Genomic DNA, 18814 nt, shown 5'->3' on the forward strand with positions numbered 1-18814 from the left:
CTTCAAAGATTAACCTACTTCCTTCAATGATTGATATTCAAAGCAAAGCTTGTGCAACACATTGAGGATTTTACAAATATAAGAATAACATCTACAGCAACTAAAAAAAAAACATGTTTTGGCGTGTGAAGCATTGGATTTAAAAAAAACAAAGTATAAGGAAATATGTTGTTTACAAGACGGGAGAAGATACAAGAACCATGCAGCTTTCAAAATAATATATACTGTATATATATATTTTTTTTTTAAGTTAATCATGCTTCAATAAAAAAATGAAATTATTATTTTCCTTCTTGTTTTTTGTCTTCTTCTTATTGGGGAAATATATTTAAACACTTCGTAAACAATGTAAATGTCAATTCTTGAGCAAAATCTGACATAATATGAGACGATATGAAATGTAAATATTTCTATGACATGGACTAAACCCTCACCCACATATTTTGTCCATCATATTTTTCACTTTCAAACGGGTGGGCTAATGTTGTTAGCTTTAGCATGTTAGCCTACGGCTGGACGTCAAATCTTTCACTAGAGGAAGTTAGCCCTGAACTATTAGTGGTTAAGGTTTGAGTCAAATACTTTGTGACTGAACCAACGTTCAGTTGGTTGGAACCAAAGGTCGCATATTGGACACAAATAATCTGGTTTTCAAAATAAAAGCACTGCTACATGGGGAAACCTGATCTGAATATTATACTTTTAATAAAGGCGGGACTCGATCAAAAAAAAAAAAAAATCAAATTAATTAGACTGTGTAATTAATTATCCTTGGGTGATTGGAAAAAAAATGCAATTAACTACTATAATTTTTTGTGCGCGTTACTTTTCTGTAATTAATTAATCACAATTAACGCAATAAAGTCCCATTCCTAGTTTTTAGAATAGAAAAGAATAGAATGGAATGATTTTATTGTCATTATACACAAGGTAAAACTAAATTAAGAGACAACTGTCTCTCTTTATGCATCTAGTTGGAAATTACATCTGTAAATAATGTAAGAGGGTAATGAAATACTTTTATTTTGGAAAAGGGATTAAACAGATGTACGCCTCTTCCTTTTCGGTTGGAATGATACAACTTGTCCTGATAAAACGTATACATTATGGTGAATTGGAAGCTTCAGCAAAGTTGATGTGGGTGTGTCTTATCGTGGGTCATTCTGGTTGAACTCCAGAGCATCAGCATTGTTTTCCGTCCCCAGTGATGGGGAAAGAAGAAGAGGAAAAAAAGAAGTGCCTTTAATAGCGCACGGGTGGAAAGCACAACTCCATCCTATTAACCCCGTCCCCAGAGGTGCTGCTCCGTGCGAGTGGCGTTTGAAAAGCCGCGGCTCATTCCTCAAACTGGTCCGAGGTGTAGGGGACAGAAACCTATTAGAACCTCCCCAGTTACACACAGCGTCTCCATTTACAGCTGTCGATATTTCAGGTTGGCCCCGCAATAATTATCCCCCAGGAAAGAGTCACTGCATTAGGCCCCTCCCACGGGAGTAAAGGCTTCGGATATCTCAAGTCCCCGTGAACGCTGGCACTCAGGGAGGACGGATCAAGACATAAACCATGGAAGTGTGTCACCAGTATTCCCAGTTCTGTTCTCTCTGCCTTTAAACTAGTGCTTCTCAAAGCATGGGTCACGCCCCCCTGGTGGGGAATGGAGGTATGACAGGTGGGGCGCGAAAAACAGGAGGGAACTTTCAATTTCATACCAATCTTCTTAAATGCATTTTAATACTGAACAAAACGCCTAAAAACACAAAGACAGTGATACTGAAAAGCCTAAAATGTAGTAGAAATTAAAATAGCATTAAATTATTAGACAACAAAATATAACTTGACTAAAAAAATGAATTTCCTTTTTGGTTTTCTTAAGCTTTTTTGACACGGATTGCACATAATGTCGCTTATTAACTATTAGTCATTAACTAAGACATTTAAATATGGTTTTCATGCAGGTGATTTGTTTAATTTAGCTTTTTTATTCATGAAATATGTTTGTTGCATTATGAAACATGTTACTTTGATACGTGCAATGAATTTACTTTTATTTTCTTAAGCTTTTTGTCACAGATTGCAAATAATGTTTCTTTATTTCATGTATTTTTGATTACTGCACTTTAAAAAAAAAAAGAAATTCATGCAGTTTAATTTATTTTTCAATTTTTGATTCATTATGAAATATGACTATACTTGACCATAAAAAATGTTATTTGTCAGGATTATTTGGGGGCAATGAGTGGAAAGGTGGGAATACCCAAATAAGTTTGAGAACCACTAAGCTAAAGTATCGGGAACCCACTGTAGGCCGAGCGGAGGGAGCCACAAAAAAAAAAAAAAAAGGGAAAATCAATAAGTGCAACGATAACGGCAGCCAGCAGCGCGGAGGAATGCCGTGAGAGAAAATCCAATTACAAATCAAAGGGAAGGCAATTTTAGAAAAACGGGTGATGTGGAGATAAGACGGAGGAGAGAGTGAGAGAGAGAGAGAGATGTGACACGGAGACAGAAACAACTGCTGCGTTTTCCCTCTTTTAGACGTGAGGAACGCCAGCGTCTCAGATAATGGAGTTACATTTTACGAGCGTCGCCATATGCCCACCCAGCGCCTGGTAAATAGAAAATCCATGAGATGCCATGTTTTTAACGACTGTGGCGACAGCTACCACAACTAACTACCAGCAGCCAACCTAAGCCCCTCCCCCTTACCTCTCAGCTCAGGCTCGCACCGTAGATATAGGGCTGGGAAAACACCACACAAAATAAATAAATAAACAACACACCTTTTGCACATTGAACAGCGCAGAACCTTTCCCGGTTTACTTATAATACTGATGCACAAAGCACAACACGAGAAACAGGAGAACCCGAGGAAAAGTCGTTGCTTTAGTTTAAATCAAAACACTGGATGAAAAACTAAAGCCCAGTTGTGTTTAAATTGTGTAAGAAAGAGTTTGTGGATCACATGAGCTCTTCTAGCCTCAGCTAGCACCTCAATGCTAAATATGTAGCAGCTAGCACCTCAATGCTAAATATGTAGCAGCTAGCACCTCAATGCTAACATGTAGCAGCTAGCACCTGAATGCTAAACATGTAGCAGCTAGCACCTCAATGCAAACATGTAGCAGCTAGCACCTGAATGCTAAAAATGTAGCAGCTAGCACGTCAATGCTAAACATATAGCAGTTAGCACCTCAATGTTGAACATGAGCAGCTAGCACCTTAATGCTAAACATGTAGCAGCTAGCACCTCAATGCTAACATGTAGCAGCTAGCACCTCAATGCTAAACATGTAGCAGCTAGCACCTCAATGCTAACATGTAGCAGCTAGCACCTCAATGCTAACATGTAGCAGCTAGCACCTCAATGCTAACATGTAGCAGCTAGCACCTCAATGCTAAACATGTAGCAGCTAGCACCTCAATGCTAACATGTAGCAGCTAACAGGGACAATGGTCGTAGTCTCCAATCCACACTGGACGAGATGACAGGCTTTAAATTAGGGCTGCACGATTATGATAATCACTATTATATTGATCAATATTGTAATCACAATTATAACCACAATTATTGATCATATAAGGGAAAAATATATGTTTTTATTGCACTACTTTTAAACAAAGTGTGTACAGTTTACAGTGCAGAGTTAAGCTTTAAAATTGAATTTTAATTAAACATAAAAATAATAATAATAAAAACCATTTACATCAATAATTTAAATTGTACCAATGGCTAAAAAATACACCATTACAGATTGTAGACCCATATTTAAAAGTTAATATAAACCAATGATCAGGTTATTTTAATTGTGGCAACATCACGATTACAGTTTCATTAATTGTGCAGCCCTAATTCAGAGCCAAAATGAATAAATCCATGAGTGACAAATGGATAAATGATTGTAGTGGACAGTCGTGTTACTTTGATTGATGGGTTTATATTATAAGAAAAAGCAACACATTCAGTGTTCAACAGTTCTGTTGCTTAAGTGTTCTTATTGTTTATAATGTGCTAATTTATAACACTTCATATGGACCTAATGTTTTATTTTATTAGTATTTTCTATTATTTGGAAATTGACTAAAGTACACATGAATATTTCCTGTGATGGTCTGAACTAAAGCGTTTATGAATAGTTTCACATACAGGGGAACAGAAATAGTCTGTGAAAAACAATAAATAACTTAATGAAGCCACTTTGTCATAAATCAGTCACAATAATTAAAATGAAATGTAAATAAAAATACCTCAAGTTGAGGGTGTTTCTAAGCAATTTTTAAGTGAGATTATTATTTTTCCAAAAGGGGGAGGAGTCTGGGCTGTTACTAAAAACAAACATTTAGCTGTGAGTTGTCCAAATACAAAGACAAATAATTAGAAAATGAGGTGAAAAGAGTTTAAAAGTGACAATAATGGGTCGACATATGCAACATTATCTTGTGATAAAATGGATGGATATGTGATAATAGGTGAAAAAGTGGTGGAAAATATCTTTAAAGTGCCTAAAATATGCAGAAAAGGAGTTGATGGAGAAGTGGCAGAAATAGGAGTCATGGAGCAAAAATTTATTAAAATGAGCAAAAATATGTCAAGAAAAAGTGATGAAAATATGTTAAAATATGGCAAGTTTGGTGTAGTTGCAGAAAAAGATTAAAAATAAGCAAAATGGGCTTAAATTGTTAATAAAATAGTTTCTTGAAGGCATCTGGTGACTCCAGATGAGGGCGTTTCTTAGCAATTTTTAGGTGAGAGTAAAAAAGAGATTAATTAGATCAATTAATTACAGAGCATAATTAATAGGCACATTTTTTTAATCTTTTGACAGTACTACGTAAATATATATATACATTTTGTGCAATAAAAGCCTCACCACCGTGTAATTCACATCCAAACCATGAGGCCCGACCATGCAAAGTGAAAGGTAGTGGTGGTGAGGAGTGATGTCATCCTGCAGAGGGACGGAATCGGGCCCAGACTCCTCCCCTTTCCCAGGAGGGGGAGGAGTCTGGGCCCATCCAGGGGCCTCGGTCCTCGTGTTAATGAAAACAAACATTTAGCCGTGAGTCGTCCGACTACAAAGACACACACAGAGAGAGAGAGAGAGAACATCAAAGGCGAGAGCAGCACTAACAAAGCCACGGTGTGTGTGCTCTGCTAATCTTTCATGTAATAAACTCCCGTCCTGCTGCCATATCGGCGCCGTAATAAGCAAAGCGCCGGCTTAACACAGTGTCTTATTTGAAATGCAAACAAAGTGCGAGGCAGAGGCTATCACCTCAATCTATTCCCCCTTCTGTTGGCTGGCTGTCATGGTGCTGCAGCCTCTGCACTGTGAGCCAGGGAGGGAGGGAGGGAGGGAGGGAGGGAGGGAGTGATTCAGACGCTTGTTTCTCCTCACTACGCCGCGGGGCCAGGATTTACCGCAAAGAAGGAGAAGAAGAAGAAGAACAAAAGCTGCTGATGCATTAAAAGGATTTGAGAGGTAGAAAAGAATAAGGATGCTTCATGAAAGCACAGCACACGGGAAGTTTCTCTTGATGGACTTTTACACACACGCACACACGCACGTAGAGCACATGCACACACACGCACACGCACACTCGTGCACGGGAGGGGCTCATGTGGAGGGTTTGGCGTGGAGGTGGCAGGTTAACCCTCCCTCACCCTCAGGGATGCTGACAGCAGTCCATGATGAAGGCATTTCAGGTCAAAAACTCTCCCTCCAACACAGTGTTTCCCAACTGAGGTACGCAGACCCTCAGAGGTACGTCAGCAGATCGCACACAGGCCCCGCAATAATTATCCCCCAGGAAAGAGTCGCTGCATTAGGCCCCTCCCACGGGAGTAAAGGCTTCGGACATCTCAAGTCCCCGTGAACGCCGTCACTCAGGGAGTTTCTAAAGAAACTAACTTCCTACTCAGTTTACGGCAGTGGTTCTCAACCATCTATAAGGGGGAATAAAGGGGCGAGATTTTTGGGGTCCATCCATAAAGTCAGTAAAATGATGGTCCATTGTTCTATGAATCTGTGATAACCACATTTATTTATTCATCTGAATAATATCCACTGTTATCCAGGATGTTTATTATTATAATAGTCATCTTAAAGATGGAAATCCTGGTTTTAATCAGAAATAAAATGGGTTCAAAGTGACCAAAAATGGTGGAAAAGGTGGTGAAATTAACCACAGAAAATGGTTAAAATTGCAAATTAAAGTGGAGAAAAATAAACTGAAAAATGTGTTAATATTAGAAAAATTTGTTTAAACTGACAAAGAGCGGGTATGACAAATTGTGAATGGAGTTGAATTAGCAAAATGAATCATGAAATATGGTGAAAAGAGGTTAAAAGTGACAATAATGGGTCAATATATGAGACATTAGGTGGAAAAGGTTTATAAGTGCTGATAATGTCTTTAAAGTGGAAAGAACGTGTAGAAAAGACAATGAAATGTGATGGAGAAGTGGCAGAAATAAGAGTAATGCAGCAAAAATTCATTAAAAGGAGCAAAAATATGGCAAGAAAAAGTGATGAAAACAGGTTAAAATATGACAACTTTGATGTAGTTGCAGAAAAAAGGTAAAAATAAGTCAAATTGGACTAAAATTCAAGGACACGTTTTACAAGATCTACAAATCAACAAACGACAGGCCTTCTATTATTATTCTCTGATACAGGAGAGTGTGTTCATAAGGTGTGGGAACATGATTTTGTTTTTCATAAAACACACATAGTGAACTTTGCTTTAAATAGAAGCAGGATTTGTTCTTTATTGACGACTGTACGATGTTCAATATGTTATTGTTAACTCGTGTTCTTTTCACAAGCTTTCAAAAATGTTTCTGTTGATAACTCCAGACCTAACGCCTTAGCATTAGCAAGCTAAAGTTAGCGAGTGCAGGTTTTGATAAGGGAGCTCGGCTAGGGCTAGCGAGCTGAAGTTAGTGAACTAAAGTTAGCGGGCTAGGGCTAGCGGGCTGAAGCTAGTGAACTAAAGTTAGCGGGCTAGGGCTAGCGAGCTGAAGTTAGTGAACTAAAGTTAGCGGGCTAAGATTAGTGAGCGCACGTTAACATAAGGGAGCTATGTGACAGTTAGCGTGCAGGGGCTTACAGGCTAAAGTTGACGAGCTAGCATTAGCAAGGTAGAGTTAGGGGGCACAGGTTGGGATAAGGGAGCTTCTAGGCTAGAGTTAGCGGGCTAGGTTAGAGGAGATAAATTATCTATACGAGACATGGAGAATAAATACTTTTATCATTTCTTCTGACATTCTGTGATCATATTTGATGTTCTCAGAACTACAGAAACCAATAAACTACCAAACAACACAAATATTTTCCATAACATCAATGTTTTCCAAAATAACAGAATGATCATCCCTTTTAGAGATCAAATAAACACATGAATGATACATTCATTAAAAAATGCTCAATATTTTCTTATTCAAGCAATGAGACGACACTATGTATATTGTTCACTAAGGTCAGCTGACCAAAAGTTGTGCAGTACACGTATTAAAAACAACTTTCAATTTTTTTGTATTCCTGTCATTTTTAATATTTTAGATGTTTTCTTATTCAATCGTTGGAGTCGGTCCAGAATGTCCATTTAATGGGTGAAAACGTGCAGATTCTTCTTCTACTCTTTGTAAATGTGAGCATCCCACACCCTCATGGTGAGGGAGAGAGCTCACACACACACACACACACACACACACACACACACACACACACACACACACACACACACACACACACACACACACACACACACACACACACACACACACACACACACACTCAGTGTTTATTGCAACACACGCTGCCTGTAGTAAAATCCAAATTGTCGCCCCCACCTCCACCTCCACCTCCACCTCCACCCGGCCTCGCCCTCGCCCTCCCCACCACTCGCAGCCCTCCCCCATCCCCCCCCGAATTAAAACACCTGAATAATTCAGCAGTTAGACAGCCGCGCGCTCTTAAGAGTCACCTTGTTGTTGATTTTCTTTTTTCACCTCCCTCCACAAAATTGCCGTCTTTGAGTTTCACCAAACGAGAAGATCAGCGAAAGAATCAATTTCCCCAAAAAGGAGGAGGAAGACGCTCACAAAACATAAGTAGAAGAAGAAGAAGAAGAAGAAGACGATAAAGAGAGGGAGAGATGTATAATTATTCACGGGGCGGGGGTGGTCGTCAGCAGGACTTCAGCGTCCGTGTTAACAAACTGTAGAGCAAACATTAAAAGAAGCTCCGTGGCTACAAAGAACAGCTTTGAAACGCAACTTCACAGAATTACAGTGTGATCTTTAAACACTCTGGAGATGTGGAATTCAATATTTAGGTCAGGAAAGGATGAGCGGAAGAGGGTCGCCTCATATTCAGTACAAAAAAAAGTTAAAAAAAAGGAAATCATCAAAAATGGAGAAGAAGAACTAAGTGTGTTTGTTTCTCTGTTTGTGGGTCACGTGACTCAGATCAACGCCTTTATTCATCCTTAGAACGTAAAATATATACAGTTGATGAAGAAAAACAATTAAAAAGTTGATAAATGCTTTCATTACTTATCAAATTGTATTTATGTTCATACATTTGAGAGAAAATCAGTTAAGATTTGCTTTGGTGATAAATGTTTATTATGTTTTTTAAAAAAAAAAGACTATTTCAAGTCCCTCTGTTACAGGATGAATGAATATTCAGGCCTGGAGATAATGAGCTGCGCTAACCTGAGGTGGAAAAACATTATAAAAAAGCTAAAAACAAGATGAATCAAAGAAATCGTTTCTGGGTCATGAGGCTGGAGGAGATGAACACAGACAAAACCGGGGTTAAAACATCAGCAGCAGGAAGAAAAAGGGTTAAAATGAAGTACCGTAGGTTTTAAACTCACACGTGTGCGTCCATTAAAGGAGATTCACGTTCCTCTGTGTGGAGGAAATGATGACGAACGGCGTGAAAATGAGCGGAAAAGTCAGCGTTTGATGGGAAATGAGTGAAGTATTAAATGGACAAGCTTTTTAAATATTAAGAATATGTTAAGACAGAATAGAGTAATCAGTAGAAACAAAAAGGTCGAACAACCAAAGAGGAGGGGCTACACTGTTGTTGAAGGTGTGGGAAAAAAAAAAAAACAACAAGAATAAAACACAGAAAGAACTCGGAGGGAAACTACACACATGCACACGCACACACACACGTACGTACACACACACACACGTACACATACACATGCACACACACACACGTACGTACACACACACACACACGTACACATACACATGCACACACACACACACACACACACGAGTGAATCTTGCAGCAGATAAAAAAAAGTCCAACTGTCCTGCCTGATGAACAACGAGCCGTGAGCCAACATCCTCCCCCGGCTTTACGAGCTCCATTAAGTAAAAAGTTGAAATTAATATTCAGGTGTGTGAGCAGCGCGGGGGTTCACTTTAGGTAACACAATCCTGATCTCACACACACACACACACACACACACACACACACACACAAAGCAGGACTTCCCCCGACAAGGAGTGAGTCACGCGTTCACTGAAAGATACACAACAGAAAAACCCACGGCGCGGCTAACACTGCCCCCACAATGCATCTCTGCCTGCACAAAGGCAAGGAGGGCAGGGCGGACTGGGGGTCAAGGGTTAGGATGGAGGGCAGGGTTAAGGGAGGGATGGAGGGAGGGGTCTTACCTCGGGCAGGTAGAGGAAGGCGGGGGGACACTGGAGTGCGTGAGGTAGCATCCCGGAGCCGGAGAGCAGCAGGCAGCCGGAGTTGGCCATGGAGCTCAGTGTGAGGTGACGGGACGCTTTGCGCATTTAGCGGCGAGATCCTTCTCTCCTCTACTCTACTCTACTCTCTCTCTCTCTCTCTCTTTCTTTCTCTCTGTGCGTCTCTGTGTCTCTCTTTCAATCCTCTCTTTGCAGTTTTTCTCTTTTCTAGTGAAGATGCAGCAGTAGCGAGGAGGAAGAGGAGGAAGAGGAGGAGGAGGAGGAGGCGATCGCGGCGCGCAGACAATGTACACGTTCCACCTTTATCACTATCGCACTCTGGCTTTGGGTCTCTCCTCTGCCTCCCTCCCTCTCTCTCTCTCGCTCTGTGTTTACTTTGTGTGCGAAAGCCAACACAAGCATTCAGAAACAGAAGGGGAGGATCTGCGCGAGCCGAGGAAGAGGACGAGGAGGAGGCGGAGGTTAGGGTGGGGGTGTGAAGGAGGTGCTGGTATCATTGTGACGGTGGTGGTGGTGGGGGCACTGATGGAGTCCCCGGTGGATTCATACATCAAACGGGGGAGAGATGACATTACAACAGCTGATTCTGGGCACCTCGTGGGACTCGGCAGGCTGCCTTTTAATTGTCCCCCCCCCCCCCCCCAACCCTCTTTTCATCCACACACACTGATACACACTCTCCTCCTACTCCATGCACGCTCAAGGACACACACCATCCAGGCTGGATGAAGAAGAAAAAGCTGGAGGAAAACGCATTAAAACAAGAACCAGAGCTTTTATTAAAAGGGGGGGGGGGGTTGTAGGAGGGCATGCTCGTGACAGCCTCTCTCATCTACTCCAGAAATCCACTGAGCTGTAAACACGCATCCATCGGAGCGCCGCGGAGAGCACGCTAAACTGTACACGGGAAGAAAACAAGCCGCGGCTTCCTTTAAGAGCCTCGATCCTGATGAATTCCCTTTGATTCCGTGGTTAGACGAGTAGACAAAGAGAATGCACAAGATGAGTTCGTTAGAGGGGGGGAGAGACCGGCACACTGATTGGCAGAAGTTTCCGGTGGTCCAACGTGTTCCAGGTTTTCTCCTGCAACTTTCTTCAAGCGCGTGAAGCTGATTTATTCACAAAGGCCTGAATCCCAAATGTATCTTCAGGGAGAGAAAAGAACTCTCTACGTCTCAGGAAAAGAAGAAGAAGACAAAGACGAACTGAGCGCTCATATTAGTGCTCCATCTTACCCACTATATCAATCAATCAATTAATCAATACAAATTAATTGCAATTCAAAAACCTCTTTTACAAGAGTGACCTGACCAAGACGGCAGCCCATAAAAAAGAACATTTACAGCAAACACACACACACACACACACACACACACACCACGAGACTTTGCTGCTGAAAGATGGACGCTCCAAATCTCCTTAGAACACTCCGTAATCCTTTGTTGTTTCATGTCGATAGTGGCAGTAATGATTTTTAAGTTTAATGCTAAGAAATGTCTGGTTTTCCTCTTCTGTCCACACGTACCGCGCCATGTTTTGTTGGATAGAAGTGGTCATGTGACCAGGTACGTCATGTTCTGGTGCGTGTATTTGCGGAAAAACTGTTTCCATTTGCAACATTTCAATATCGAAACGTCTGAAATTCCTCCCCATTACCAGTTTTTATTGAGCTATTTAGATTTTGCGCATTCCCAAGAGTGATGAAAATGCAGCTAATGTCACACTATAGGAAAGCAAGAGTGAGGTATACATGTTTAGATACAGTAGTAAATAACCAGGTAGACAAGGCCCTTTTTGCCCAGTTTAGTTCCGACTCTCAGGACCTGCATCTATGTGGTATCCTGAGAATGCTAATGTTTCTACACGTGTAAACACGAGATCATACTGGAACAAACACATTGTGCTGCATCGTCTCAGTCTGAACTAGAACCAAACGGTAATTTTTTTCTGATGAGGAAACCTGAAGATGTTTTTCTTCATCTGGGACTCTTTGCACTTCCTGTTTTGCAAACATGTTCTGTTAGCTTACCATGTCGCAGCATTGTCTGTGCAGGGTCAAAGGGTAAAGGGGCGGGGCTATTTCAAAACATTGACCTACCAGATAAAATTGTTGATAAAATTTGAGGGAATATTTGCACTTTGCACTTCATGTTATTCTGTTAGCTTAGAAAGTAGCAGTGCTGGCTGTGCACTGTCAAAAGGGGCGGGGCTATGTTGTTAACCTCTTAAGCCCAAGCTACCTTTTGCCAAAAATCACATACCAATAACAAATACTATTTTTCTAAGCTTCTACATGACCTACATGGCTAATTTTGTTCAGATTGAAGTAGAACCCTTAGTGGTTACAGATGATATGAAATATATGATACTAAGTAACAATAAATTATGTTTAAAATACAGAAATCTGCAGTCCGATTTACATCAAATATAAAGCCAATTCTCATTAGGGAAGGCTACAAAAACATTAATTGAATTCATTAATTAATTGAACTAATGTAGGAACATCAACTACAGCAAATTTGGTGATAATAAATATTAGGCCAAAGATATACACGTTTTTATACAAAAAGGTTCAGGCTGAAGATCAGTTTGCCACAACTGTGTCAAAGTTTTGCACAACTTTGGGAACAAGTTTGTAACTGTAAAAAAGGTGAAATTTGGCTTGAAATATACACATCCATTATAATTCAGGTTTGACAACATGATTTGGATTTATCAAAATATGAAGTTTTTTGCATATTGGAGCAACTTTTGATAAGAAACAACAAAGGTAAGACACAATTTGTCATCGTTTCTGACTTTTTCCGCTGTGTATTTTCTGATTTTGTGGCGTTGTTTTGGTACGTATCATACCCGACCTGTATATCAGTGGATTCAGCTCAGCCTGTAGTTTCACATAGTATTGTTCTAGATTATTATCATTATTATAGAGCTCTGTGTTTATTTTGTGAAGCATAGGGCTCTTTGAACATAATGGCCTGGTGTGTGCGTGGTCTTTTGTTCTGAATGTGGGTTGAATCACGGAAGCTGGAGCTGCCCCCGCCGGCGGGTCTGATGGGAGGTTAAATCGACTGATTGGACCAAACCAATGATTATTACTGTACATGTCTTGGTTTTCATCTTGTGTGTCGTTATTTAAATGCTTGGATGCTGTGACATCATCAACGCGGCGGACGTGGTCGGAGACGCTATGAGTTCACTCTAAACAAACGTCTGCTTATTAATTGCTCTCTGGCTGCTGCATTTATGTGGACGAGGACTGGCAGCCATCTTTACTGCCAGGGTGCACTCTGAGTAATTGATGCACAGATCCGTCATCAACGGCGTCCCTGACGCGTCCTGGCTTCCCTCGCCCGTCTCACGCTTTGTGTGTTTTATCGTCTGTCGTCCGCCCCGTCTCACCCAGTTAATAATTCAAATGAGCTCTGCCAGATCAGAGCCTTCAAAGGGAGTCGCTGGAATGTTCTCAATGACTGTGCCTGTTTCTACTTCTCTGCCATGAGGAATCAAAGGCCTCAAACACAGCAGAGATATCCTCAGTTAACTCCCAACGCCGTCGCCGTCGCCGCTGCGTCTCCCGCCAATTAAAGGAAGATCAACAGCCGCCGCCACAAAAACAAAACAATGATCAACTTAATCATCGCCCTCGTCAAGTGATAATCAGCGTAATCATTGTTACCGCCTTCACTGTCGCCCTCCACTCCGTTACCGGTCTGTGACCAGAACCGGGGCCCCTCCCCCAATCTTGTGTGAAAACACAGTGTCAGCATGACATGAAACTTAAACCTTAACCTGCACACAAGTAACAAAGGGGCCTATAATAACAAAGGGGACACTATTATCACAAGGGGCGGGGCCACAAACACGTGATTGTATCTGATCTGAGGGTCACATGATCAACACTCATGTCAGAAGTCAGGGTAATGACCAATCAGAGCATTACCACAGGAAACAACAAAGGGTTTGTGTGTGTTTTTTTTTAATATTTTTCTGTCATTATTAATTCTTGTTGGGTTTTTTATGTGTCCTGCAGGAATAACAACAATCACACACAAATATTAGTAAGAAAACACTTTTTTTAAAGATCCAATTATGACTTGAAAATAAGAAAATAAAATCCCCAATTTTATGAAATGTATTTTAAAAAAGTCAATCAGAATTAATACTATTAATAAAATAAATCTTAATTAAAGTTGGATTCAGATTGATTCCCATTGTTTTCTGTTGATATGTGGTGAGATAATCTGATTTACTTTGGATGTGAGAAGACGGCGATGGCGTTGTCCTCAGAGTGGGCGTGGCTCTAAAGTGGAGGAGGAGGAAGAGGAGAATCTGCTCAGTCAGCAACAATCAAAGGCGATCCACGCCGCCCGCCACTAATGGGGCCCAACGATCAGCGGCGAATCACGGTTCTCCACTGTTTATCGCACCACCGCCGATCAATACTGGCACTAATCATCATAAGAGACCACTGTTTATTTCCCTTAACTCTCATCACGCTGACACGTGCACGTCCTTCACTTAGCTCCGTCAATAAGTGGAAAAGCAGTCGATGGTGTTATGACGTCAGACGCCAATGCTGCCACGTGCTTTAAAGCATTTCATTGGTTATGATATTTAATGCACAGATCCTACGTTGGAACATGTAAAGTGGGAACCTTCAGAATACCATTAGCCTTGACACACTTTGACTGAAACATTAGAGCTGCACACGGACGGGAACTTCCTGCACCCATGAATAATACAAACTTTATTAGGACTTCACATCCTCATAAGGTTCACTTTTATAACATATTTACCTGTTTAATTTATAGATATTAGAGTTGTAATTTTTCTATCTAAAATGTATTATTAATTAGTTATTTTTCATAATTTGATTTATTTAATTAACCATGTTAATATTTTTTTCAAACATTCTCTCTCTCTTGAATTTTTGGCCTTTTTCCTCACATTTTTCCTAAATCCTTTATATTAAATACAACCATCAGTAAATTATTTGTATCTTTTTTATTTATCTAATTTTAATTATTATTTTGAAATGTATAAATATTTTATATAGCCATGCAATGCGCTGACGTACCACTCGGGGCACTTTTACCCTTTGTTTGTTACCTCTGCTGTTAAAAATAAAATGGATTGAAGAAGAAACTTTTATATTGAATTTCCTATATGTATCCTATTAATGTTTGTTTTATCATATGCATTTGTTACGTATTTACCTGTTTAATTTATAGGTTTTAAAGTTATTATTTATTCATTTTAAATGTATGTTTAATTGGTTTTATTTCTTATTTTCTGCACTGCTGTTGGTGGAGCATATATATATATATATATATATATATATATATATATATATATATATATATAGTTTTTAAATTTGTAAATATGTTATTTAACTCTACAATGTTACACTTTGTTGGTTACCGCTGCTGTTCAAGGTTAAATGGGTGTACAGAAAAAAAAACTTTTACATTTATTTCATTTTATTTTTTAAAGTCTGCTGCCGTAAAGCATTTAAATTATTGGAATATATATATTTTTTCTCACTAAAATGTGTTTCATATTTATTTCACTTGTTTAATTTCTACATTTGAAAATATATATTAGCCTCAAAACAAAAGCAAACGCATCAAAACCAAATTTGCAAAAGAGAAAACCAGAGAATAACTTTTCACTGGGTTTGTTGACAATCAGTGAAACTAGTTAAAGAAGTGAAAAGTGCAACGTTTCCAGGTCGACTAAGGAATAAAGTGGAAGTCGCGACAAGACAGAAGAGAACTAGTGTGCCACACACACACACACACACACTGTGTAAACATGTCGGAGGGCGAGCTTGCGAGTGTAATAGCTTCTTTATTTGATGGCAGACACAGAGCTCTGACCCTCTGGAGACAAACGTTGGGTGGGTTAGTTAAGAACAAGCACCCTTGAAGTGTCCCAGTGACAGGCCTTCCTCATTATCACAATTCTCCCCAGTGCTAGGCTGAGGAGGAGGGGGCGTCTAGGGGGCACCAGGACGGGCCCCCGTGTGTCCGCCTGCCTGCCCTCGGGGGGGAGGGGCTGTGCGCTCACTAAAGGTCCCCTGATTAGATCTCAGGTATGGGCACTAATTAAAGGTTGTGTCATATTTAAAGATAACAAACCTGCGTCGGACGCTCACCGTGAAACCAGGAAAGGGCTGGTGTTTAAACGGGAACCTCACCCGTAGGGGATCCATAACTAAAGCTCTCATTCATTAGGATTTCTTTCACTTTGAGCTTGAGATCTGAGTAATTAGGAGACAGAAGCTGTAGGATTAATCAATTAAACCCGAGCTTGTTAAACTAAACCTGAGCACTTTATACTGAATGCACGGTCACTAAGCTAGACACGGTCTCTTTAATTTAATCCAAACTCAGACTCAACCAAACTCAGATTCCAATAAAACTCAGACTCTTTCAACCAAATTCAAAATATTTAATCCACATTCAGACTCAACCAAATTTTGTCTCTTTAAACCAAATTCAGAATCATTAATCCAAACTCAGACTCAACCAAACTCAGATTCTTCAAACCAAACTCAGACGATTCAAACCAAACTCAGACGCTTTAAACCAAACTCAGACTCAACCAAACTCAGATTCTTCAAACCAAACTCAGACTCTTTAAACCAAACTCAGACTCAACCAAACTCAGACTCTTTAATCCAAACTCAGACTCAACAAAACTCAGATTCAACCAAAGTCAGAATCTTTAAACCAAATTCAGAATATTTAATCCAAACTCAGACTCAACCAAACTCAGACGCTTTAAACCAAACTCAGATTCTTTAAACCAAACTCAGACTCTTTAAACCAAATTCAGAATATTTAAACCAAACTCAGATTCTTCAAACCAAACTCAGACTCTTCAAACCAAACTCAGACTCTTTAAACCAAACTCAGATTCTTTAAACCAAATTCAGAATATTTCATCCAAACTCAGACTCTTTAAACCAAACTCAGAATATTTCATCCAAACTCAGACTCTGAGTAATCGGGGGGCAGTGCCAACGGGGGCCGAGCTTTCAACTGGAAAAGAAAAACACGTTCACAATGGTCCGTGTGTGAGAACGCAGAGAAAGCACAAAACGAGCCGCATTCATCTCCCACCTATCTCTGGATGCCAATACGCTGCATCCAGTGAAGTATGCGTTTTCTCCCCTCAAAGCTGTCATCTGCTAATTCATTGATTGCAATTTTGATTAAGCAGGCAGTTAGAGGAGGGAGTGGAAGAGCGATCTGCCGCCATCCAACCAACGCTCGCTGGGCTGTAGGGTGGAGGGTGGGGGGGAGTCTTTCTGCTGCGTCTGGATCTCAGGCACTTGCCTCTCTAATGGATTTTGAAACAGAGCTTGGCTTTTTATATGGTGTCATTCATCCTCGTGTGTTTTCGCCCGCCGCGTCTCACAATCACCGCTTCTTTATGGCGAACTAATGCAGCCGCTGCTCGGATCAGCAGGACCGGCCCCGGCCATCGCTCACCCACCCTCCGCCTGATATTAGGACCTTTCCAAGGCTTCTTCTGACTCTGCCTCCCACGCCGTCATATATCAGAGCTGCACACACACACTCACACACACACACACACACACACACACACACACACACACACACACAGACCAGGGAAGGAGGCGGCTGATGGAGCTTTATGGCGGCGGACACTCTGCGTCGATAGATCGAGCATTTTCACCGCCCTCTCACCCAAAAAGCCTGGCTCGTTCCTGGCAGCGAAGCCGTAGGGGGTGTGGGTGGAAGACATGGTGACGACTCACACCCGGTCAGCGCCACAGGCCTGGAGACGAGCGCGTAGACGCGCTGTGGCGGTGAGAGTCGCTCGAAGGGAGTGATTGACAGGAGGATAACGTGTCATCCGCCACTCGTTTTTGTTTTCCACGGCTTCAAAATGAGCTTCAACGAACATGAAGAAAAACAGGAAGAATCTGAGGACATTTTACATTTTTACAATCTTTACAATTCTTCATCCTCAAACCTCAGCCTCAACAAATAATGTGAGCAAGACGTGAAGGTTCAATGTTCTCCACGTTTTGTTTGCTCAATAAGTTCAAACTCAAACTGTGGAATCTGTTCAACAGTTAAACAATTAATTTACCTCAAACTGAGAAAACCTTAAATCTCTTTTAAATCTAAAACTCAGGCAAGTCTGACTCTATAAACCAAACTAAAACTCTTTAAACCAAACCCAGATTTATTAAACCAAACTCAGTCTCTTTCAACAACACTTAGAATATTTAAACTAAACCAATTTCAATAAACTAGATTCCGACTCATTAAGCTTGACTGGTTTGACTTGTTGACTTAGTTTAAACTACAGGCAAACTAGAATTCATACTAGTGTAGTTTGTATTAATTTAGTCGACTGCCTAAACTAAACCAAACCAAAACTTTTCAAACCAATCTTGAATAATATAAACCAAACGTAAACCAAATTTCATTATATTTTTTTATTAATTATTATAGTTTTTTTTAACACTGTAAGTTTCCTAGTGATTGTGTGAAGACAGAAAAGCTCAGAGACTGACTTAGTCTAGACCTTAAACCTGGACTAATTCAGATCTAGATCATTACAACCTGCATTTAGCAACAACATGATTTAAATATCAGAAGCTTCATTTGTAACAAACAAATCCAAATGCAGGAGCTGTTTTCTCTAGAATCTCCCTTTAAATGACCCCACCCCCCACCCCCCACCAAGTGTTTAAATCCTTAACCAACGTTGTTCTGCAGCACATTGTTCTTATCTCCACAGTAACCATTCCCCACGTGTCGTTAGCCAAAGGTTGGGTTCATTCAAAGGGCTGAAGTGACTCCATGCTGGTTCTAACAAAAGAGGCAAAGAACTTCAAAAGAGCTCCATAATGTCTCTGAATGGCTCGGAAATTAGACTGAAATGATGACGCTAAAGGCCCACAGAGGACTATCGAGGAGCGTTCAATCTTTTATGAGGTTAAATCCAGGTTGAAAGCGAGCTGTAGCGCACGCTTTAGAAGAAAATAATCTAAAAAAGTACATCAACGCTTCACAGAACCTCAAC

At 40.5% G+C, this 18814-nt stretch overlaps 1 protein-coding gene across 9 annotated transcripts in view; it reads right to left on the reverse strand.

Annotated features, from left to right (window-relative positions):
• Positions 1 to 18814, reverse strand: part of rbfox3b (RNA binding fox-1 homolog 3b) — a 620267-nt gene that overhangs the window by 146338 nt on the left and 455115 nt on the right. For 2 of the 9 annotated variants that reach the window (XM_028454744.1, XM_028454743.1), the window contains exon 1: positions 9704 to 10123. The exons of the other annotated variants lie outside the window; for them this stretch is intronic. In XM_028454744.1, the coding sequence (XP_028310545.1) occupies positions 9704 to 9829 (126 nt within the window). In that variant the 5' untranslated portion in view covers positions 9830 to 10123. Of the gene's footprint in view, positions 1 to 9703; positions 10124 to 18814 lie in introns of those variants that run through there. 9 annotated transcript variants of the gene reach the window in all.

The sequence above is a fragment of the Gouania willdenowi genome, chromosome 8, assembly GCF_900634775.1.
Source record: "Gouania willdenowi chromosome 8, fGouWil2.1, whole genome shotgun sequence".
Classification (NCBI taxonomy): domain Eukaryota; kingdom Metazoa; phylum Chordata; class Actinopteri; order Blenniiformes; family Gobiesocidae; genus Gouania; species Gouania willdenowi.